The sequence below is a fragment of the Sorex araneus genome, chromosome 9 (assembly GCF_027595985.1).
Source record: "Sorex araneus isolate mSorAra2 chromosome 9, mSorAra2.pri, whole genome shotgun sequence".
NCBI classification, from domain to species: Eukaryota; Metazoa; Chordata; class Mammalia; order Eulipotyphla; family Soricidae; genus Sorex; species Sorex araneus.
In genome coordinates this window covers 39,356,684-39,381,644 of record NC_073310.1, presented here as the reverse complement: position 1 = coordinate 39,381,644, position 24,961 = coordinate 39,356,684, and the positions used below count along the sequence as shown (strand labels likewise).

Sequence of the window (24,961 nt, the reverse complement as noted above, 5' to 3'; positions counted from 1 at the left end):
CACGTGCACTGGTGAAGTGACGGGTGTTTGATCATTGTATGACTGAGACTTAAACCTGAAAGTTTTGTAACTATTTGATGGTGATTCAATAAAAAAAAAAAAAGAACTGTCTATATACTGGGTTATCTTTAGCATTGGCCCTATTACAACAGTGGTCAGCAAATAGACAATAGTAACAGTAACAGTTTAAATGCAGTGGTTAATACAATAAACATCCAAATATGTGATGGATAAAAAATGCTCCTCTTTCTCCAAAATGTGAAAATTCCCTAAAAGAACTTTAATCAAGTTGAAAACATTAGCCTTATTAAATTCAGATATATTTAAAACCATAAATGTAGCAACATGGTATCACTGTCACTGTATCACTGTCATCCCTTTGCTCTTTGATTTGTTCGAGTGGGCACCAGTAACGTTTCCATTGTGAGACTTATTGTTACTGTTTTTAGCATATTGAATATGCCACGGGTAGCTTGCCAGGCTCTGCCGTGCAGGTGGGATACTCTCAGTAACTTGCCGGGCTCTTGGAGAGGGACGGAGGAATCGAACCCATGTCGGCTGCATGCAAGGTAAACGTCTACCCGCTGTGCTATCGCTCCAGCCCAGTAACATGGTCACTGTCACTGTCATCCCGTTCCTCATCGATTTACTTCAGTGGGTAGCAGTAATGTCTCCATCGTGAGACTTATTGTTACTGTTTTTGGCATATCGAATACGCCATGGGTAGCTTGTCAGGCTCTGCCATGTGGGGGCTAGGGGGAATACTCTCCATAGCTTGCCAGGCTCTCCGAGAGGGGCGAAGGAATAGAACACAGGTCAGCCACGTGCAAGGCGAACGCCCTACCACTGTGCTATCAGTAATTTTAAAATATTACTCATTATTTTTGCATTTCAAGTATTTTTACAATTTTAAAAGCAATTTTACTTTACAACATGTGAGGACAGAGAGAGAATTAAGAAGTTAAGGAACTTGCTTTGCACGTCGCTGACTCCAATTTGATTCCTGGTATCACATATGATCCCCCAAACACCTCCAGGAGTGACCCCTAAGCATAGAGTCAGGAGTGTAAAAAAGTAAAACTCAAAACAAAGAAATCAATAAAGTGTTATGGAAAGAGAATACTAAAATATTAAAGACATAGGTAAGACAGTACAGTGGGTAACGTGCTTGACATGCACGTGACCAACCAGGGTTCACTCCCCAGTACCCCAAAAGGTCCCCAAAGGCCCACTAGGAGTGATCCCTCATTACAGAGCCTAGAGTAAGCCCTAAGCACAGCCAGTGTGACCCCAAAACAAAAACAAAACAAAATACTAATGACTAAATAAAAGTGATGGGGTGCTGGAAAGGATTTTTTTCTATTTGAAAATTTTCTATAATGAGAATATTATTTATAAATTAAAATTTTAAAATAAAATTATATTTAATTTATTGCCATGGTTGTGTCCATATAAAATCTTAAAATTATTAAAAACATTATATATTTATTTCAGAGAAGAAAAATCATTTTTACAGACTTTTCTTGGGTCCAATTTTTCTGCTATTGAACACCACTTTTGCATTATTTACTCTCTTCAACTACAAATAAGCAATATGCTCAGTGTTTTCTATGTATATCACCTTCCCCTCAACCAACTCCCAAAATTTACATATATCCATTCAGAAATAGCCATTACTAAATTTTCCAAAATATCTCCAGTTCTATATTCTTCAATTGTCATATAGCACTAACACAAAACAGAAAATATAATCCATTATCCCACCTTCTACAGGATAAACAGGATGTAGCACTGTAGGATGTATAGGAGAAAAAACTGATAAATATATATATATACATATATATATATATATATATATATATATATATATTTGCTTTTTGGGTTACACCTGGTGATGCAGAGGTTACTCCTGGCTCTGTACTCAGGAATCACTTCTGGCGGTGCTCGGGGGACCATACAGGATGCTAAGGATTGAACCCAGGTCGGCCACATGCAAGGCAAATGACCTACCTGATGTACTATCACTCCAGCCTCTAAAATTATTTTATGTCACCAACTATTCCAAATTAAGAAAACAATGATCAGAAAGGGAAAGAACAAAAGGAAGAAAGGAGAGAAGGAAGGAGAGAAGGAAGGAAGGAAGGAAGGAAGGAAGGAAGGAAGGAAGGAAGGAAGGAAGGAAGGAAGGAAGGAAGGAAGGAAGGAAGGAAGGAAGGAGAAGGGAGGAAGGAAGGAAGGAAGGAAGGATTCTTTTTTCAATCTGTGAGAAGCTTGGTCAGATGACCTGAGATATATCAAGGTTCATCTAGCTCAGGTTCATCTATCAAGGTTCATCATGATGTAGCTGAGGTCGAATGATGGAAATTCCCTTAACATACTGATCTCATTCTAATGATTAAGTAGTCATTTCTGAGATTTCAAAGAAAAAAAAATTCTAAGGATTTTTAACTGGCTGAAAATAATGAGAAACTGATTTAGGACCTTGGGGGCTGTGTGTCTGGTATGGTAGGATATTTTTCACCATGATAAGCGCCCCAGAAGAATCATTACATTGTTTTAACTGGTTACTGAGGAGTATGATAGATACATCATAAAGGCCTCTCATCACTATTAATTTAACATTAAATCTTCATTTCCACCGTTGGGAAAAATACAAGTTATAGAATCTACAGACCAGTCCTGAACCTCAGCTGAGGAAACAGAGTCATTAGCTTGAGGCTGCTCTGACCAGGGCCACGGTCCAGAGGAGAGGATGATTGCAGCTACCCCTCCCCCCCACACACACACACAGAGCTCAGTACAGGCACCCGGAGGGACATGAACTCTCCAGCACAATTCCTTCAATTTCCTTCTGCCCTGGCTCAGTGCAAGGCATCAGTTTGTTCAGCAACAGATATCCCAGACTCGGTGCAGGACAAACTAGAAGCATATTCTACAAGCAGAATACAAGAAGTAATCTTATTAGTAGGCCCCAACATAAGTTAAGGAAAGAATGCTGGTCAGCTCAACCCATAGAAATTACCATGCAGTTGCAAAGGAAATAGAGGAATATACCACAAATAATAGAACTAAACAAAACTGTGGAAAAATTAGTGCCACAGAACTAGGTAACATATTTAGTCAGAGTTCAGAGTAATCGTTCTAACAATGCTCACTGAAACAAGGAAAACAGGACTGCAGAGTCAGAAAGGCACCTGCCTTGCACACCTCCAAAGCAGGTTCAGTGCCACACACCACATATTAATTCCACCATGAGTGAAATCTGAGCACAAAGCAGGAGTAAGCCTTGACTACTGCCAGGTGGGAGCCAGAAACAAAGGAAAGAAGGAAAGAAAGAAGGAAAGAAAGAAAGAAAGAAAGAAAGAAAGAAAGAAAGAAAGAAAGAAAGAAAGAAAGAAAGAAAGAAAGAAAGAAAGAAAGAAAGAAAGAAAGAAAGAAAGAAAGAGGGGCTGGAGAGATAGCACAGCGGGTAGGGCGTTTGCCTTGCATGCGGCCAACCCGGGTTCAAATCCCAGCATCCCATATGGTCCCCTGAGCACGGCCAGGGGTAATTCCTGAGTGCAGAGCCAGGAGTAACCCCTGTGCATCGCCAGGTGTGATGAAAAAAGAAAGAAAGAAAGAAAGAAAGAAAGAAAGAAAGAAAGAAAGAAAGAAAGAAAGAAAGAAAGAAAGAAAGAAAGAAAGAAAGAAAGAAAGAAAGAAAGAAAGAAAGAAAGGAAGGAAGGAATAGATGAACAAAATAAGAATTAAAACTAGTCGGGGCTGGAGCAATAGCACAGCGGGTAGGGCGTTTGCCTTGCACGCGGCCGACCCGGGTTCGATTCCCAGCATCCCGTATGGTCCCCTGAGCACCGCCAGGAGTGATTCCTGAGTGCAGAGCCAGGAGCAACCCCTGTGCATCGCCAGGTGTGACCCAAAAAGCAAAAAAAAAAAAAAAAAAAAAAAAGAATTAAAACTAGAATAGAGAAACATTTTTAAAAGTTTTGAATACCAATATTAGAGCTAAAGAACACAATAAACACACCAGGTAAACTGAAACAAACTATGTAACAGAGGGACTCACCAGCAGACAAGAACAACTAGCTGACAGAGTAAGTGAGTTGGAACACAGAGCATAAAAAAAAATCCAAAAAGGCCACCAAAATAAAGATTAAAGGGGCCGCAAAGATAGTAGAGTGGGTAGGGTACTTGCATTGTATACAGCTAACTCAGGTTGGATCCCCAGCACCAACGTGTGTGTGGGACGGAACTCTGGTTGGCAGCACGCAAGGCTTGAAGTTTGCTTACAGATGTTGGAATGTTGGAATGCTGTGCATAAAACTCTATCATTAGCAGCATTTCAAATCACAGTGCATAAAACAAAAAGAGTTTTAAATTATATTAAAGCGCAACAGACGAGCTGGAGGGGATAATACAGCAGGTAGAGTGCTTACAGTATAGGGTACTTGCCTTGTGCATGGCCCACTCAGGTTTAATCAGTGGCATCCCAAATTGTCCTCCGAACACTGCTAGGAGTAATTTCTGAGTGCAGAGTCAGGAGTAAGCCTTGAGCACCATCAGGTGACTGCTGGGTGTGGCCCCAAAACAAAACAAAAAGGAAAAAAAATGCAATAGAAAGGAATCACTCAATAAGTAAACTAGGAGAGTTCAACTTCTTCCAGTAAGTAGAAAAAAATTAAAACAGTGAAAAATAAGAAATCAAGTCCAATGGCATATGAATGAATAATAGGAGTTCAAAGAGAGAGTACAAAGCAAAAACAGTATAGTAGTTAGAAATCATTAACAAAATAATGATATGAAGACTTCCTGGAACCAAAAGATGGAAGTTGCCAGTCTGAAAAAGGTCACCAAGAAACACAATTGACAGATCAACACCAAGGCTAATCAATGTAAAATTTCAAACACAAAAGAGCGTGCTTAGGTTTCCAGAAAGAGGGCTGGGGTAGCGAAAGGTTACATACAAAGGCCTGGAAATAAGAATAAAATTGCACTTTCTCAATTGCATCACTAGAAGCATGAAGACCAGGAGAGTCTTTCAAGATTTATAATGAGAACCTTGAATGCAATATCCCATATTTAGTCCCAAACTAGCAAAATCATTACCAAGGATATAAAATCACAAAATTTTCACTACCAAGGCACTCTCAGAAGTTTACTGAAGAATGTCTACTAAAGTTTCCGTGATTCAATTAAAAAATTATTTTCTTTCATGGCCTGATGAGGCCCTCCATTTCATCCCTATGTACTTTTCTTCTTGAACTAATGCTATAAGCTAGTGTGTAGGCCATGGCGAGATGGAGGTAAAAATACACAGCAGACAACTCTTTCTGATCATATTTTTCTGGACATCCAATACCTGGTTTACTTTACAACTTCTCCAGGTGAAAACTATCTTTGGCAACCATCAGATGCACCCCACTGATCTCCAAGCTCAGAAACCATCACTGAATGATGTTACTCATCTGGGCAGAGGCAAGACCACAGTCCTCAGGGCAGTTCCCAGGCTTAATGGAGTGCAGCAACAATACTGAAACCAGCTCCAATTCTATAAGAAGGGAGACTCCTCTGTGGGCGAGTTTGGATCGAGCACTTTGCAATGGCTTTCTAGAACAGTTGCAATCCAAGGCTTCTCCTGGCCAACCACCTTTTTCCCTCCCCTCTCTCCTTTACAGGGGTCAGAACTGTTACATGCTCATGCTCTCCCAGCCTCCCCTGGCTCTGATTTTCTTCTTACAGCTTCACCACCCCTCCCCATCCGAACTTCACCAATAAATGCTTAGTGTTTACTTCTCAGAACATCTATAGTTCCACAAGTGCCAGAAATGAGAGGAGAGGCAAGCAGAAGACAGGGTTCTGAAACATGCTTGTCAAAGAGATTTGGACATGAGTAGTATTTGGGATACAGATGATCCCTGGGATTCAACTGCTGAAGATTTCATCACGGTCCATCAGAAAAATCCCAACGAAGAAGAAAATTCTTTGCAAAGCCAAATTTGCTATCAGTGATGTTGATGTTACAGTATCATCATGATGTTAGTTATATTAACGAGAACCGTGTGTCAGTGTTGGGCTGGAGTGATAGCACAGCGGGTAGAGCATTCGCCTTGCACTCGGCCGACCCAGGTTCGATTCCTCCGCCCCTCTTGGAGAGCCCAGACAAGATATGAGAGTATCGCGCCCGCACGGCAGAGCCTGGCAAGCTACCCGTGGTGTATTCAATATGCCAAAAATAGTAACAGTAAGTCTCACAATGGAGATGTTACTGGTGCCCGCTCGAGCAAATCAATGAGCAACGGGATGACAGTAACAGTGACAGTGACAGTGTGTCAGTGTTAAGCACTTGAGAGTATATATATATATATATATATATATATATATATATATATATATATATATGTATGTATATATATATATAGTGATCAATTCCAACTATTATTGTCATATTGGTCCCTTCTCTATTCTACTTGCCCTTCACCCTCCACATACTTATGGCAAGCTTCCAACCACTGACCAGTCCTCCTGGCCTGTTTTCCCTGATCTTGGATAATAGTTTCACACTTCACTATACTCTCATCGTTCACTGGAATTTAATCGTTCACTGGAATTTAAAATGGAATGTGCAAGAATTCATTGACTTAGAGTGTTTTCTCAGGACCCGGAACCTAATAACTAGACAGGAATCCCAAAAGATGGGACCAACTTGCTGCTTGGGTGATTCGCATTAGTGATAATCAGAAAAGTCAAGCTGACAAAAAGGGGCTCAAGAGGCCCACTGGACAAGAGAGTATGAGTCAGGACACTCACCTCCCCCCTTGCTCAGCAGGGGCTTAGGAATGTGCAGGGACAAAGGCACCAGACACCCTGAGGCTGGCTTCAAAAGCTTCTCTGGGCAGGCTCAGATGACTGCAGCACTCACAGACCTTGGGGTGTCAATTTGATGCCACACTCCACACTAGCTGCACCCCCTGTCTCCCGGGCCTTAGACAATCCTTAGCACAAGAAGCCCAGTAATATGCAGGAAAGCCCAGAGAACATCCAGTAAGGTAAAGAGGGAGCCTCAGGGAAGTGTAGGGATAAGGCCATGCACAAAGGCAGCCAACAGAAGCACCATCTAACATTTCCAACCTTGGAAGGGCAAGAATGGAGGCGCAGGCTGAGGATCATTACTCCTCGTGCCAGTCGGGATCCCGTGCTCGGCTCCTGAACCTGACTGCTTTCACAGCTGGAGCCCACTGACTGAAGAGGTAGAACAAAGATGTCTCTTATGTGCCTTTATTGTTTTCTCCCACTTTTACTGAGGTTTAATGTACATGCAATAAAGTTTACTCATTTCTGAATGTATAGGCCTCATCAAGATGCAATCTGCTGAAATTTGGTCATATGGATCTTAGCACACTACCAGCCCTGATCTAGAGACACAGCAGCAAGTCCCGGAAGACACCACAGCATCGGAGATCTCTCTGGACTCCATATCAAGCCAATTTCACCGGGGCACCCCAGATGGAGCAGGTGCAGTATCCCCGCTTACTCCAGATAGAATCCCAGTGACCAAGAGCCTCCACAAACAAGGCGCAGGAATGTGGGTGACTGAATCTCCAGGCCACATGGCAGCAGAGGACCTGGGCTATCCCTCCCCGGGTTCCTGCCCGCCCAGCAGACTGGCTGTCATACCCACACTCTGGGCTCCATCTTAGTGCACCAACAGCCCTGGCCCAGAGACTCCCAGCTGAATCCCCAAATGGATTAGTGCCATACGAGATGTCTTTGGAATCCAGCCATTTACACTCTAGAAACTTACATTTACAATCACGGTCATGTGAACTCTCATGATATTCAAAATGAGCAATGGAAAATAAATTATCTAGCGTCTTCCCCTGGCGGGTAGGCTTGAATGATGCTGGGAAATTTTTTTTTTTTTTTGCTTTTTGGGTCACACCCAGCGATGCTCAGGGGTTACTCCTGGTTTTGCACTCAGGAATTACTCCTGGCAGTGCTTGGGGGACCATATGGGATGCCGGGGATCGAACCCGGGTCGGCCGCGTGCAAGGCAAACGCCCTACCCGCTGTACTATGGCTCCAGCCCTGATGCTGGGAAATTTTGAGCAAAACATCACTGTATCACTATTGTTCCATTGCTCATCGATTTGCTTGAGTGAGCACCAGCAACGTCTCATTTGTCCCTGTCGAGTTCAGGGTCAGGAGAATGAGGCCCATTATTGTTATTGTTTTTGGCATATTGAATACACCATGAGAAGCTTGCCAGACTCTTCCGGGAGCTTTGTTTTATAGTCTCTGGATCTTGACCGCTGATGAGAGAGAGAGTATTGAAGAAATTGTCTGCCATAGAAGCAGGGTGAGGACTGGAATGTGGGTGGTGGAAAATGTGCACTGGTGGAGGGATGGGTGTTACATCATTGTATGGCTACATAAAAGCTTTGTAACTCTCTCTCACGGTGATAAAATAAAAAAAAAAGTAATGTGGAGTTCATGCCCAATTCAATTAGCTTAATCAATGGCTGAACAAATAGCAGTACTCCTACATTATTTTAAAATTTTTAAAAAAAATTTTTTTAAGTTAAAATAATAAAAAAAAAGAGTCCATGTCCAGAGTTGCAAATGGACAGGGCCACTACAGGAAGCTCAGTCTATCCGTTCAGACCTGTAGCATAGTACTGCTCATACGTGGCAGTCTCAGGGGCCACCAGGACCCTATGGTGCGTTCAGGGGTCCAAGGTGTCAACTCAGAACCTCTACCATGCTAGTCATGTGCTCTACAATTTGAACTATGGTGACCATCCCAGAAATCTTTTGCTCACCAATATCACACAGCTTTCTCTTTTTTTATTCTAAAAGGTTTATTTTTTGGGTTTGTTTGTTTTTGTTTTGGGGTCACACTGGCAATGCTCAGGGTAGTATTCTCAGGTAAGGCTGTACAGCAGGGACTGTACTATCAATCCCCAGCATCCCACATGGTCCCCTGAGCAGTGCAAGGAGAGACACCTGAGTGCTGAGCCAGGAGTAAGTCCAGAGCTCCGCTGGGTTCGAACCAAAAACCAAACCAACAAACAAAAGTATTGGGATGCAGTGATAGTACAGGATGCAGTGTCTTACATGTAGCTTCAATCCCCAACCCCCTGAAAACCACCAGGAGTGATCCCTAACGCTCCCTGAGCACAGAGAAGTACTGCCACTTACAGGAGTAAGCCCTGTATACCACTGGTGTGGTAGAAAAAACAAAAGCAAACCTAAAAAAAAAGAATTGAACCTAGTGGGTTATTGGGGTGGGGGGTCCTAATGAAGTAGACTAGAAGTAACATATAAACAATATTGAAGGGTCATGGACATATAGTGGAGGTGAAGTGAAGTAACTGTGTACATCAAAATATAAACATTAATACTACCATAAACATGTTCTCCAGGGGCTGGAGGGATAGCACAGCGGGTAGGGCGTTTGCCTTACACTCGGCGGACCTGGGTTCGATTCCCAGCATCCCATATGGTCCCCTGAGCAGCGCCAGGGGTAATTCCTGAGTGCAAAGCCAGGAGTGACCCCTGGGCATTGCTGGGTGTGACCTAAAAAGCAAAAAAAAAAAAAAAAAAAAACCAAAAAACCAAAAAACATGTTCTCCAAATTATAAAAAAAAAAGAGAATGTATTGAATCTGTAGATGAAACTGCTATCTTAACAATGTCATTTTCTAGCCCATGAGAATTTGTATCTGCATTTTTCAGGAGCTGTATGAGTGTGAGGCCAGAGAGTGCAGCAGGCAGGGGAGTGCAGAGACCATATATATTGGTCTCCATATATATGGCCAACCAAGGTTCAATCTCAGCACTGCATATGGTCTCCTGAGCACAGAGCGAGGAGTAAGCCCTGAGCACCACCCCAAACCCAAAGAAAACCTTTTTAAATAAAAAAAGTTGTGTCAATGTACCTAAGAAAAGGTAAATAAATCATTTATAATAATTTATAGTTCTAATATTTATATTACATATAATGAAAAATTGTTTTCATATAATTATTTTCACTTGTGAAAACTATAACTTCATTTATGAAAATTATAATAATTTATGATACAAATGGGCTGGTGTGACAGCATAGTGCATTTGCCTTGCACACGGCCGACCTCGGTTTGATTCCTCCACCCCTCTCCGGGAGCTACCGAGAGTATGTCACCTTCGCGGCAGAGCCTGGCAAGCTACCCGTGGTATATTCGATATGCCAAAAACAGTAACAACAAGTCTCACAATGGAGACATTACTGGTGCCCGCTCGAGCAAATCAGTGAATAACGGGACAGCAGTGCTACAGTGCAGATACAAATAATCCATTTTTAAATCATAACCATTTGATCAATATTATTAATTCCTAATATTTTATTATCCTTATTACTTACTGAAAAAGATAGCTTTTGTTTTTTGAGTTTTGTTTAGTTTTCACTTATTTTCATGTAGTTTATTTTCATTCTGTTTATAGTAAGAATAGCCTACTTGACTTCCTCCTCTTGTCCTGCTCTTTCTGTCCTTTGAAAACCACTTCTCTAAAACTTCTGTTTTTTTTATAAAAGATTGTGAAATGACAAATGTTACATTATATTATTTATGACTACATTATTTTATTTAAGCATTACATTATTTATAACTTGATTTTTTTCAGTCACCGTGAGACACACAGAAACATCAGTTTTGTTCCCCAGTAAATATAAATTCCTGAGGCCAGAGTGATAGTACAGCCAGCAAGGCGGTTGACTTGCATGCAGCTTGTCGCAGCCGACTGGGGTTCGATCCCTGGCACTCTGTATGATGCACCCCTCCAGCCTCACCAGGACTGACCTCTGAGCACAAAGCAAGGAGCAAGAAGCCCTGAACACCACTGGCTTAAATAAAAACAAAACAAACACAAAATATATATAACCATTTCTTTCTATTTCTGCTTTTAAGCCCTTTAAACATATATTATTTACTCTATTCCTTTCACTTGTCACTATTCTTTCTGCATATGGTCCTGTGTCCATTGACCTTTCTTCAGCAAATTTTATAGAGGACAAATTCTAAAGTGGGGTCCTCATTAATCTACTGTGTTGCTGAATCAGAGCCATTTCTTCAAGATCTGATAGTACCTTTTTCAGACCTTGTTGGCTGGCTCATAGCTGTCCTAATATTTTCATGAGCACAATCAGTTTTGCATGTTGTCAGTTTTAACTGGAGATATTTTCTTTTCTTTTCTTTCTTTCTTTCTTTTCTTTTTTTTTTTGTTTTGTTTTTTGGGTCACAGCGGACAATGCACAGGGGTTACTCCTGGCTCGGCACTCAGGAATTAGCCCCTGGCGGTGTTCAGGGGACCATATGGGATGCCCGCTGGGCTATTTCTCCAGCTCCAGGAGATATTTTCCTTACAAGGAGAAAAATCAGTCTGTGAATGAGACTTCCTTTGCTCGACTTACCTCTGCAAGCAGATCTTGGAGCTCACCTTCACTAGGGCAGCAGCCTAAAGACCTGACAATTGTTCCGATTTCTCTGGTGGGGGGAAAGAAGTCAACAGTTTTAGGAAAAAACCTCCAGAGACAAGGGCTATGTTTCTCTAAACTTTTTCAGGGCAGATGTATCACAGCAAACAAAGTCACTCAATAAATTCTGCCTCACAAGGATGAAAGATAGTTGGAAGAAAAAGGCAGACAAGTGACTCAAAAGGAGGAAAAGGAAGTGTTTGCCTTGTTTAGCAATTGTAACCTCTATCAGGGTCAAAATGAAAAAAATTCTAGAACTTCCTCAAGAGGGGGAAGGGAGGAGGAAGAAGGAAAATGAAGTCCTGTCACTTACTAGCTGATTTTCAGTGTTAATTCTTTTGGACCTCAGTTTCCTGTAAAGCTGCTGGCGCCAGTCTCCTGGGGCTCAAACCCCAGCCCTGCAACTTGCTAGATCGGGCAGAACAATCTGTGTACATAAACCTACCTGATAACTAAAACACAGTGTCTCAGTTCTCACTGAAACACTAAGGACTGGGCCAGGAAAACTCCAAAAGTCAAATCATCACAAAGCACAGCTCTTGGTGAGCAACTAAATAGCCACCTCCCTATAATAATGCACTTTGGCTCAAAACACTATCACCGTATCACTGTCGATTTGCTCGAGCAGGCACCAGTAACATCTCCATTGTGAGATTTGTTGTTACTGTTTTTGGCATATCAAATATGCCACGGGTAGTTTGCCAGGCTCTGAATGTGGGTGAGATATTCTCAGTAGCTTGCTGGTCTCTCTGAGAGGGACGGAGGAATCGAACCTGGGTCGGCTGTGTGCAAGGCAAATGCCCTACCCTCTGTGCTATCTCAACAGCCCTAAAAACTATAACCTAGAAAAGTATAGATTACATTCAGAACTCTCTTGATGATAAGACAGGGGATTTGTAACAAATTATCGTTTCCATTTAAAAGGTTAAAACTGAAGTTGTAATAGCTGAATGTTAGTTTAACTACATACATATTAACTCATTTCTTTTTCACTCTGCACAGGATTAGCAATATTGACTCCCTACTTTTACTAATACTAAAAAAAAAAAAATTGATGACATTTATTATTTCTCAGGGTCTACACCCAGCTCCATTTTCAGGGGTTGCTGGTCGCTCCAGTAGTACTCGCGGGACCTTGAGGTGGCAGGACTTGAATCTGGGGTTCCTGCACACAAAGCATGCACTTTAGCCCTTGAGCTATCTCCCGGGTCCTGCAAATAAGCTTAATAGCAAAGTTCTGGACCTGAAGAAATGGCACCCTGGTCTGGAGAGGCAGCCTTGCAACAGACTCAGAAATTCAATCCCTGGTGAGCCCCTTGCACCAAGCATCATGATCCTGATAACTCAGTTTGTGCCCTGCTGTTATCGATCCCTGGCACCGTGAGCAATCTCAAGCTGCCCTGGAGTGAGGGTGGGAGCACAGAAAGGACTGCACCACGGTGAGCAGTAAACTTCACGGAAACAGCAGTAGAGTGCCAGCCCCTTCGGACTAGAGAAGGGTGAACCTTGGTGACACTGAGTACCACGGCCTGATGTATGGCCCCCATCCCCCAACAAGCATCACAGCTGAAAGTGTGGGAGCACCACAGCCCACTGTGACAACAACGTCAATGACAATTAGTTAGTAAGCTAAAAACAACAACAGGGAGCAGAGATAGCTCAACAGGCTGGAGGCCGTTCTCTGCACGCCAGGGGTCCAGGTTCAACCCCCGATCCAAAATATGGAGGCAAATCAACTTCTGCCCTCACTTCAAACAGACTGACAAGGGGAGCAGGAGCTGCCAAAAGCAGTTAAGTCTGGGCCACACCATATAACCACAGAATGCACTTGGGTGCACTTGAGATGGTTTCTAGCCTCACTTTGTAACAATGCACAGGAGTCTGGACCTTCCTTGCAAGCGCCCCTCCCCCTCAGCTGGGTCCAACAGTGTAACAAACCTGAGTTCTCCCAACTCTCAGGATGTTCACTGGCTCTCAGTGAGAATTTCCACAACACCCAGTGTCCCCCTACCCCCAAGAATTACGGGGAGTAATACTTGAGCATCAAGCTGAGATTAGCCCTGGACTGCCACCAGGTTTGATCTAAACACAAATTAAAAACAATGAAGAGTTGGGACTCTAGAACTAAGACGCCACCAGGAAAAAATGTCGTGTTTCTTCTTGTGTAGCTGGTTCCACTAGAGGTTAGAACCGGTGGGGGATGCAGGAGGAGGGGCCTCGCAAGGCGTCTTCAGATCCCTAAAACAGAAACTGCAATGAAACACAGAAGTGGCACCAGGGATACAGCACCACCGGGTAAGGCTCCCAGTGGAGCTGAGCTCCATCCCGGGCACCTGACATGGTCTGTGAGTGCTACAGGAGTGTTTGCTGAGTGTAGAGCCTGGAATAAGTCCTGAGCACCACAAGTGTGGCCCCCAAACCTAAACAAACAGCACAGAAGTGACCACAGGATCCCACATGTGACCCCACAGAGCGGCCCTTAGAACAGCACAGGAGTTGTCAGGGTCCAGCACCATGGCCCAGGGAGAAGGCAGGGACAGAGGCAGAGAATGAGCCCAGGATAATAAAAAGCTGCAAGCCTCCCCGCAGCCCAGTCAATCTTCACCCTCACGAAGCCTGAGCAGGATGCCAGACTTGCGTCTCAGGAGGCTGCAGATGCAATGAACACAGGTCTGCGGCCCAAGCAGGGAAGCACCTGTGGATGCTCAGAGCCAGGGTGGCAGTCGGGACCTGCCTGCATGAACACAGTCCCCCACCGACACCCCCTCTGACTGACTGACTGCAGGCATCCGGCCAAAATCAGAGAGACGATCTGCTCCAAGGACTAAGGACAATTGGCTCTGCTGTGGGCCGCTGCCCAGAGCTAAGGACAATAAAAACACAGCGAGGCGCCAGAAACTGGGAGGGACTGTACTGTTAAGTCTTAGCAGCACCCCACAAGGCAAATTCTGCCTCACCGGATCTGGTAGTGAGTGTGAGTCCTAGCCTGCCACCCACACCTGCACAAACAAGCCCACTCGCCCCTGTCCCCACAGCACACCAGACACAACCAAAAAGAAAGCCAGGAAAGGTCTGCAAATAGCTAAGCTCTCCTGTCTCGAGTGCAGACTTCAGAGTGACAATAGTAAAGCTGTTCACTGACAAGAGGAAAGTAATAGGAGACTCCGAGCACTAACAAGGAGAGAAAAAACTATGAGAACACGACAATTAGATATTACTGGACTGAAGAACATGGTGAACTTTAAAAAACAGCACTGACCATGCAAGTGGAAGCAAACATAAACAAATGGGACTACATCAAGCTAAGAAGCTTCTGCACTTCAAAAGAAATAGTGACCAAAATACACAAAGACCCCACAGAATGGGAAAGAATATTTACCCAATATCCATCTGATAAGGGATTAATATCCAGGATATACAAGATATTAGTAGAATTGTACAAGAAGAAAACCTCCAGGGGCTGGAGCGATAGCACAGCGGGAAGGGTGTTTGCCTTGCACGCGGCCGACCCGGGTTCGATTCCCAGCATCCCATATGGTCCCCTGAGCACCGCCAGGAGTAATTTCTGAGTGCAGAGCCAGGAGTAACCCCTGTGCATCGCCAGGTGTGACCCAAAAAGCAAAAAAAAAAAAAAAAAAAAGAAAAAGAAAAAAACCTCCAGCCCCATCAAAAAATGGGGAGAAGAAATGAACAGAAGTTTCCTCAAAAAAGAAATACATATGGCCAAAAGGCACATGAAAAAATGCTCCACATCACTAGTCATCAGGGAGATGCAAATCAAAACAACAATGAGATATTATCTCACACCACAGAGACTGGCACACATTCAAAAGAACAAAAGCAATCAGTGCTGGCGTGGATGTGGGGAAAAAAGGGACGCTCTTTCACTCTTGGTGGGAATGCCGACTGGTCCAGCCTTTCTGGAGAACAATATGAACAGTCCTTCAAAAACTAAAAATTGAACTTCCATATGACCCTGCAATACCACTTCTGGAAATATATCCCGAGGATGCAAAAAAGCACAGTAGAAATGACATCTGTACCTATATGTTCATTGCAGCACTGTTTACAATAGTCAAAAGTACTGGAAGCAATGAGAGTTTTCCTAAGGGCTAGAGAGTAGCACTGATGGTTTTTAAGTAGGGTGATATTAATGTGTTACAGATACCTGATTTCTGAGTCCAAAGAGAGGGTTCAAAGGGAAGGAGTGCATGTTTTATATGCAGCAGTTCAATCCCCAGCATCGCCTGGTTCCCCCAAGTACTGCACTGAGAGTAGCCCTAAGCAACAACTAGGATGGACTTGCAAAAGAAAAAACAAAAGGAAGGGAGGGAGGGACGCAGAAAGGGAGGGAGGGAGGAGGGAGGGAGGGAGGAAGAGAGGGAGAAAGGGAGGGAGGGAGGGAAGGAGGAACCCAGGTTCTCTGGGTCTCCTAAGTCTCACTGACAAAAGGGCAGGGTCATCACGCCTTAGCACTAAGAAGGCAGCACAGACTAAGCTCCCAAGGGAGTCTAATAAAATTTCGGGTGCAAAACTTGAAAGTATTTGTCCAAGCTAGCAACTTCCTTGTCTGCTGTCAGGAAATGGTGCACTTTGCTCCAGGAACTGTAGGCCTGCTAATCTCTGCATGTCTCATGGGGTGTTTGCTGCACCTGGCCCCACAGGTTGGCACACGGCACTCGCAGCAGCACACACACCATGTGTTGATGTAGTGCACACAGCCCCACCAAGATGGCAGAGTTGCTCATTACCACTAGCCCAGGAAGGAGGTGTGCAACCCTATTGCAACACTGCCGAAAAGAAGGCTGGGAAGTCTTCATCTAGCTAGAGGCAGAGTTGCCCGTCAAATGTAGGCCTTGGAAGAATATGCAGGCAGAGTGGTATTGGGCCTTGAAGCACCATATGTTGAGAAAGTTGTTTAAACTGGCTCTGAGGAATTTATAGTTTGTGCTTCTTCCCTGGGGCAAGGGGCAGAGTCCAGTCCTGGAGGTCGAATTGGCTTCCATTCTACTGCAAAAAGCAATTGCTTTCTCAGCAGTGGCTCCTCGTCTTGCAGAGGTGCAACTAAGTAGTGCCCCTGCCATGAAGACCAGAGGAACTTCAGGTGTAGCTTGATAGCAGGTAGGACAAACATGCATGCCGGGTAGATGCTCAATTTTTTTTGGGGGGGAGGGGGAGGTCACACCCAGTGATGCTCAGAGGCAGGAATTACTTCTGGCGGTGCTCTGGGGACCATATGGGATGTTGGGGATCAAACTCAGGTCTGCCATGTGCAAGGAAAATGCCCTCACCACTGTACTATTGCTCCAGTCCCAAGGGCAGGTGCTCCTAACAGAAGGGAGTAGCTCTCATTCTCTGTCTGTCTGTCTGTCTGTCTGTCTGTCTCTCTCTCTCTCTCTCTCTGTTTTGGGGCTACACTCAGTGGTACTCAGGGCTTACTCCTGACTCTCTACTCAAGGATCACTTCAGTTTGGGCTATATGTGGTGCCAAGAGTAAGAGTGGAACCCAGGTCTGCCACAGGCTGGCAAAGCTCCTTAACCCCTATGCTATCTCTCAAGTCTCTCCCTCTCTGGAGGCTCCCACTTCCCTTGCTCCCCGTTTTATGCAAATCATCTGTAACAAAATTAAATATCCAATAGTGCGTGTAATAAATAAGCTTGATTTTGCATTTGTATGTAGGAGCCTGGAGTTCAATAAGATTAAGACTTAGAAAACAAAAATGAGGTTTTTTATATTCTAATTTAAAATGATATTCAAAACAATTATGTAAGAAAAGTAAGTTGCCTAAAAAAAGGCTAGTTCACTGCCAAATGTGTAAATGTGTTAAAAGGAAAATGAAATGATCTCCTGTCTCAGGAAATATACAGATACAGAAGCTTCTGGGAACAGAATGGAAGCGGAGACGGACTTGGAGGTAGGAGGGGCCAAGACTGCAGGAACATGTTCCAGTGTGTACCTTCTGGACATTTTGGATTTCAAAGCAAATAAGGAAAGTAGCTAGTTTTAAAACTACAAGAAACAGTCTTTGCCTTCCATGAAGTCAACCCGGGTTTGATCTTGGACACCACGTTTGGGCCCCTAACCACAGAGCCAGGAGTGAGCCGAGAGCACTGCCAGGTGTGGCCCAACCTCCTCCCCCCTCCCCTCTCACCCTCCCAAAGAAAAAGAAAACCTGGTCTGCTCTCATAAAGACCAGGGCTGCAGAGATAGAAAAGAGGGTAGGGAATTTGCCAGGTTCCATCCCTGGCATCCTATATGGTCCCCAGAGCCTGCCAGGAGTGATTCCTGAGTGCAGAGACAGGAGTAACCTCTGTGTACTGCCGGGTGTGTGCTCCCCGCCAAAAACACCTGAGCACCACCTGAGCCCCCCCCCGCCAAGACCTCACACACCTTAAGCCTATCCCCAAGCCCCACCTCCAGATACTATTACAGGGAGGGGCAAGGCTTGGTTGAGGACCATAAGTGGGAGACTACAGCGCCACCTTCGCACCACGGCACTCTATGGACTTTTTCTCTCCTTAAGCTTTCAGCCTTAAGGGAGAGGAATAAAAAATGCTCTTCCTTTAAAAAGTTAGTTTTAAAAGGCTTATTTTTAAAATGCTTATTGTTAAATATTTTTATTGGGCAAAGATTTTTCTTTGCCCAAACCATTTTCCTCAAAGATTTTCCTTCAAAAGGAGAAACTTGGGGCCTGGAGCAATAGCACAACGGCCAACCCGGGTTCAATTCCCAGCATCCCATATGGTCCCCTGAGTGCTGCCAGGAGTAATTCCTGAGTGCAGAGCCAGGAGTAACCCCTGTGCATTGCCGGGTGTGACCCAAAAAGCAAAAAAAAAAAAAAAAGCAAAAGGAGAAACTTGAGAACACAAGGCCTAAAACTCCCACCCAACTCGAAACCCAGCCTCAGTGGACATCATTCTTGTGGACAGGTTGGTTATTAACTGAGCCTGGGAAGTCTTCTGAAGCATTTTACGAGGTGTTAAAATTCTTTGGCTCACACCAAGGGTATATATCCTCTCCCCGGCCTCCCAAAATGTAAGTGCAATCTGAGATGAGTGCAGACTTTGGAATCAACAGGAGCCTGTCAAATATCCAGTCTCTTCTTAACATTTTTTTTTTGGCTTTTTGGGTTACTACTTAGGGGTTACTCCTGGCTCTGATCTCAGAAATTATTCCTGGCAGTACTTGGGGAGTAATTCCTGAGTTCAGAGCCAGAAGTACTCTCCTGGAATGTCAGTGATAGAACTCGGGTCATCCATGTGCAAGGCAAATGCCCTACCTGCTATTCTATTACTCCTGCCCCCCTAACTTACTTCTTATGTAAATTTCTCCTCTATTGAAAGGACCAGGTTTATCACTATATAAAAACCTGGCTTTTCCTTCCAAGCCCATTCTCTCTTGAGCATGTGTTTCTTTCTCTCCTTTGTGTTTTTCCACTCCAGAAAAGCACATGGTCTTGAACACCCCGCCCTAACTAAAATTAAAGTAATAAACAACAGAAATCTGGCCTAATTAAAAATAATTTGCTCTTTTTCAGGGGTTGAGAAATCGATTATTAGGGATAGTTTAAGCTTCAGTTTCACAATAAAATATTAGTTACAACATTCTTACTCAGTACTTTCTGAGCATTGAAAACATGCAACACTGTATAGTATTTGATGCTATTTCATAAAATATAAGCTGAGATGGCTTGTTCTCTTCCTATTGCTTCAGGCAGAGAGATGGTGGGAGTGGGGCAGCCTGGTAATGTATCACTCTATCACCATGTATCACTGTCATCCCTTTGCTCATCAATTTGCTCGAGTGGGCACCAGTAACGTCTCCATTGTGAGGCTTGTTGTTACTGTTTTATGGCATATCGAATACGCCACGGGTAGCTTGCCAGGCTCTGCTGTGCGGGTGAGATACTCTCGGTAGCTTGCCAGGCTCTCCAAGAGGGGTGGAGGAATCCAACCCGGGTCGGCTGCATGCAAGGTAAATGCCCTACCCGATGTGCTATCGCTCCAGCCATCTGGTAATGTATATCCAGAAAAATATTGCCTGGAACCTAAATCAGCCCAAAGGCATTCGAGACACAGGACCCATCTCAAGAGCCCAGCCAGGAAAACCAGAGATGCAGAATTACAGGCCCAGAGCAAGGCTGGGCCCCTGGGAGTTGATGCTCCGCTGCAGAAATAAGGCCACCCTTAAAATATCATAAGTAGATCATCAACAACTCCAAGCTCTCCCACTGGCAACCACCCTAGCAACAGATTTTGGTTGGCGTTGGGGGCAGTTTGGTTGAACTGTACATAAGCTGACTTGGTCGAGAAAGGTGCACATTTGCCTGCAATTCCCCACCCCGAGATAGATGTGTACTTTCTTACTTGAAGGTATATTTCCCCATTCTGGGGAAACGGCCAGCACATCCCATGTGTACTCTGCTTTCCACTGTGGGGAAAGCTGAGTTCTCTCTTAGGCATGTATCTATCTCCTCCCTTTACTTGTCTTGATGATGTTTATTTTGTTTTATTTTATTTTTGGGTCACACCCAGCATTACTTGGAGGTTACTCCTGGCTCTGCACTCAGGAATCACTCCTGGCGGTGCTTGGGGGACCATATGGGATGCCGGGGATTGAACCCAGGTCGGCCGCATGCAAGGCAAACGCCCTACCCACTGTGCTATCGCTCCGGCCCTTTACTTGTCTTGAAATTCACTATTCTTCACCTCCTGAAATTCTTTTCTGGGAAGGAAAGCAACAGACCTAGAAAGCCTGGGTAAGATTTAAGACTGATTTTCCTTTCCTGGCAAACAGCCTGGTTTTCCAGCCTGGGTTCCACAGTTCCCTGAGAATTCAGATGTTAGAGCGGAACTAGTGGAACCCAGGGAGAGTTTTGCAACCACATCCTGAGCTGGTCTGTATCTTGCATGGGCTCAGAGGCTCGGAGTACCGAGATTTCCCCAGGTGAGCAAGGTGGGCAGAGGGGTAGAGAGGGATATGGGCAAGACTGCCTCTCTCCTCCCCACTGCACATCAGACCACTGGGGAACCCTCCTTCTTCGCCGGCTGTGTCACATCTCCCATCAGCCACACTCCCTTTCCTTAAGAGGAAAGTACTGTCGGCAGACAGATGGGAGGGTTCAGTGAATGTTAGGGAAATAATAAAACCAACAGGAAATAGTCTACACCTGAAGAAGTGGAAGGCAGGAGGACCACAGCCCTTTGAGATGCAAAGACTGAGCTCTTGGAGATGGAGCACTTGAACCACAGAAATTGAGGTCCCACCCAGAGAAGGGTGGACCTCCTCAGAAATGAAGCTTCTAGAAAATCTAAGGTTGTGATAAGACTATGAGGAGACCGGCTAGAGTCCAAGTTGGATTTTGTTTGTTTGTTTTCCTCCTGTGATAACAGCCAGATTAGCTTTTCTGTATGCAGGGAAATCCATGCCAAGGGCTGTTTGGAAGAAGCCCGACTCTAAAAGGGATACTGTGACTGTGGAGGAGGAGAGAGGATACTTGGATGGAGGGTGTGGTGCTGAAAAGTTTCATGCATAAAAACCATAATGCCTAAAATTAAATTTAAAAACAAAATAAAGAAACAAAATTTGTAAGGCATGCAAGGCTCATTCTCCCTGCTGGAGGCTGGCATGCATCTTGACCTGAGATGTGTACTCTCTGCTTTTTTCTCCCTTGTGAAGCCTGAGTTCCCTCTTGAACACATTCCTCTCTTTTTCCTAGAACCTGGGTCAGCCTCATGCATGCCCGTTAGGTGCAGTGGTTATTGCTCTGACCCATAAGTACATTTCTTCCAACAAAATTATTTTATTTCACTATTTCATCTCCTGATGATGTTTCTGGAATGCCAGGGATGAGATTAGGACCGATCTTCCTTTCCTGAAAAGAACAATCCTTGGCTCCAGCCAGAGTTTACAGCTCCCTGAAAACTCAGGGATGAGGATCAGTTCAAGGAGGCTTCAGATGCAGCTTGACGGCTGCCTCATGGGACTGGTGGGCTGCTGGATATTAACCCAAAATGTTTTAGGCTTCATCAGTGAATTGCCCCTTTTCCTCCTCACAGAGAAGCTTATCCATGCTCTTGCTAGCATCCCTAATTTAGTTAAAGTTAATCTTTAACCTTCCCTTTGTGCTTTATCTCTCATTGTCTCAGTTCCCCAAGTCAGTCTTGATTACTTACAAGCCAAACTTTCTGGTAATTCTGGACTTGTATTTATATTTGTATTTATAGTGCTTTGTATTTGAAGTGCTGTGTATTTGTATCTGCTTTTCTATTTTCTCTATAGCCTTTTTATATTTCACTGTAGAGCAATGTTTTTCGGTTAAATACAGAGACCGTTAATGCTATGCTCCTAATATTTGGGAGTTGATTGACTCTGAAATATATCTACTCCTGGGCAACTACCAGAATTACTTGACTCAGGCATCAGTTACTGTAGTTCCTAACACCCCCAAAAAAGAAATCTCACCATGGGAATGGGATGGACCCGGGGAGAGTGGCAAAGCTACCCCGGCATCAAAATGAGACAGTCTAGAAAGCATAAATTGATACAAGTTGTTATGACGTAAGAAACAGGACTCCCACGGGGAAAGACAAGCTGAACTGGCCTGAGGAGATTTAGTTTGGGATTTAGGGTAAAAGCCTCACTTGCTCTCAGAGCCCAGAGAACTAAGTTTTGGGACCTTTGTCTCTGTGTTTATCCACACAACTGCAAGTATTGATAAGAAGTAAACTTAATTGTTTAACATATACAACTAGAGGGAAAGACAAAGGCAATGTAGATGTCCCTGGGAGACAGAATGTCTCCTTAAGTTAATTTCCCCAAGAGAATTTCCTCTGCTGAATGTTTTATCTCTGTAAATGATCAATCACACCTAGGTGCTATACCTCAAACCCCCTCAGATGTTCTATAAGTATGCTAACTGCATTAAACAGGCCATTTTCACCACCAGGCCTAGTCCCCCATCTCTCTGTCTCTCTCCTGGGGAGGCCTGGGGACAGGAAGCGGCTCTCAACTGCCCATACTTTGTGAACTCACAGTGGGCCAGGAGCATCTGTTTCTCTCATGTGCTCAGAGCAGGACTTTACCAGTCCTGACTTGTTACTTCAGGAAAAAATTCACAATTTCTACTCTTAAATAGTCCAGTAAAATGAAAATAATAATATGTGTAAATGTGTATAATTTATATGCAAGTAGATACATGTAAAATATATGTACATATATTACAACAGCCAGGCGTTTCCGGGCAGCCGAGGCACATTGAGCAGAGGCAGAAGCATATGTTTCTCAAGGCTATCTCCCTCGCCTCCCATTTCACTAAGTTACCTGCGACCTAACTGATGAGATAGCCGGCAGTCAAGTGACCTGCCACAGAATCCATGAGCTATCCAGCGAACATTGCGTCTTTGGGCGAGAGTTCCCTCTTCCGCCTTCAATAAAAGGATATGGGGAAAATGAAGCCCTTGTGTAAGGCAAAGGAGGAGGAAGGCAGCCCTGCGAACTGTTTCCTGCTGCTCCAGGACAAAAACTGGCATTTATGACAGTTACAGTCTCTTCTTCAGCATTGGGCTTCAGTTCTTTATTTTATTGTTACTATACTGACCACAACGTGAGCTGCTCAGGGTTACTTCCAATATTCCTTGGAGACCAAGTGGTACCTGGATTGAACCCAGGGCTCTAGTCCTTTGAGATATCTGCCAGGCCCTGGGTTCAGGTTCTTTAGCAATGAGCAGCAGGAACTGGAAGTAAGGAAATAAGCCAGAAGAAGGAAGGCAAACACAGGACAACTTCACTTATCTGTGAAATACAGAATAACTGGATGAGGAAATTATTGTAGTATTGAGTGGATGTCAAGATTACCCTTGACCCCAGAGTTTAGAGCGGAGAAAAACAGAAAGGAAAGAAATCAAGGGGGGAAGGAAGGAAGAAAAGGAAAGAATCAGCAAACAGGAGTTGGGACTTCAGTCATACTGGTGATGTGGAAGAGTGGCACAGCTATACATCTAAAACAGACTCGACAGCACTGAAAACAATAAGCTGCAACCACTGGGAGCTTGCGACAGGTGGGGGGAGAGGGGGTGGTGGGTGGAAGGAATATGGGAACACTGGTGGAGGGAAGTTGACACTGGTGGTAAGACTGGTGTTGAAATGTTATAGTCTAAAATACAGCTATCAGTAAGTCTGTAAACCACAGTTAAATTAAATAATCATTTAAAAAAGAAAAAAAAACCACAGTACCATAATACAATTTTTGTAACTTGCTAGTTGACAATAATATGAAATAAAAATGTGATAATAAAAAGAAAAATAAGAAGAAATGAGCACCAGAGCCAGGAGATAAGGTGCATGCCTTCATTGCAACCGACCCTGGTTGGCAGGAACCCACATTGAATGAGGACCTTGTAGGTTGAGCATCACTGGGCATGGTCCCCAGGTCTCTGACACTGTTGGGAGCCCCCTGCTCCCCAATAAAAAAGCGGAACTGAAGACTGGGAAGCAATTCCAGGTGAGTGCCTTCCGGCAGACTGCACTGCCCAACAGAGGTCTTGTAGAAAGTACAGGAGAAGATACTGCAAAGGCAAAATAGGCTGGAGGTGGGAAGTAGTGTTTGAAATACTAACAGCCCTTCTCTTCCGATGTGTTCTTTCTTCAAATAAAAATGAAAAGAGACCAATTTATTTCAAGAAGCCTCTCAAGTTCCTAAACAAGAGTCCCTGGGAAAAGAGAAGAGAGAAAATATAGCAGAAGCAAAGATGACTCAGAACTTTTCTTGTTTTCCCACATCCTGAAGCACAAGGTCAGAGGCAGAAGAGCCAATGATACTGTGAGCAACTCTCACACTAAGAGGATGCAACGAAGCAGGAGGGGTCAGGAGGGCCCTGAAGCACAGTCCTGGCCATGGGAGAAGGTATCCTAGAGGGAAAACAAACAACTCCCACCTCCCTCCGCTTCTGGAAAGGCCTGTAAAGGAAGGCTGAGAAAGAGGGCAAGAAAGAACAGTGGTCAGAAGGGATCAGGCCACTGATTCTTATCCTGTCCTCAGTTCTTGGCCCATTCCCAGTGTGCTCAGGTGCTGAGGGGGAGGGTCAATCAGGGTGGGGATAGAAACCAGTCCCCCACCCCAACCTTGCTCTACCACTTAAACCACAGTCCCAACCTCCAGGACATTCATTCTTGAAGAAGAGACTACAAAGAGAACTGAAATCGAAGATTATAAGAAGACAATGAAAGAGATGAAAATGTAAATGTAGGAGATAAAAAAGAAATGTTTAAAAATGGTGGTAATAAAAAAAAGTTCAGGGGCTGGAGCAAACAGCACAGCAGGTATAGCGTTTGCCTTGCATGCATCCGACCCGGGGTTCGATCCCCAGCATCCCATATGGTCCCCTGAGCACTGCCAGGAATAATTCCTGAGTGCAAAGCCAGGAAAAACCCCTGTGCATCGCCAGGTGTGGCCCA

The 24,961-nt window shown here is 44.2% G+C and overlaps 1 protein-coding gene across 3 annotated transcripts in view; it reads right to left on the bottom strand.

Annotated features, from left to right (window-relative positions):
- EFCAB2 (EF-hand calcium binding domain 2) overlaps positions 1-24,961 on the bottom strand; it is a 113,442-nt gene that overhangs the window by 19,934 nt on the left and 68,547 nt on the right. Inside the window, exon 3 of one of the 3 annotated variants that reach the window (XM_004605529.2) lies at positions 11,443-11,515. The exons of the other annotated variants lie outside the window; for them this stretch is intronic. Coding sequence (XP_004605586.1) covers positions 11,443-11,515 — 73 coding nt within the window. The remainder of the gene's footprint in view (positions 1-11,442; positions 11,516-24,961) is intronic. 3 annotated transcript variants of the gene reach the window in all.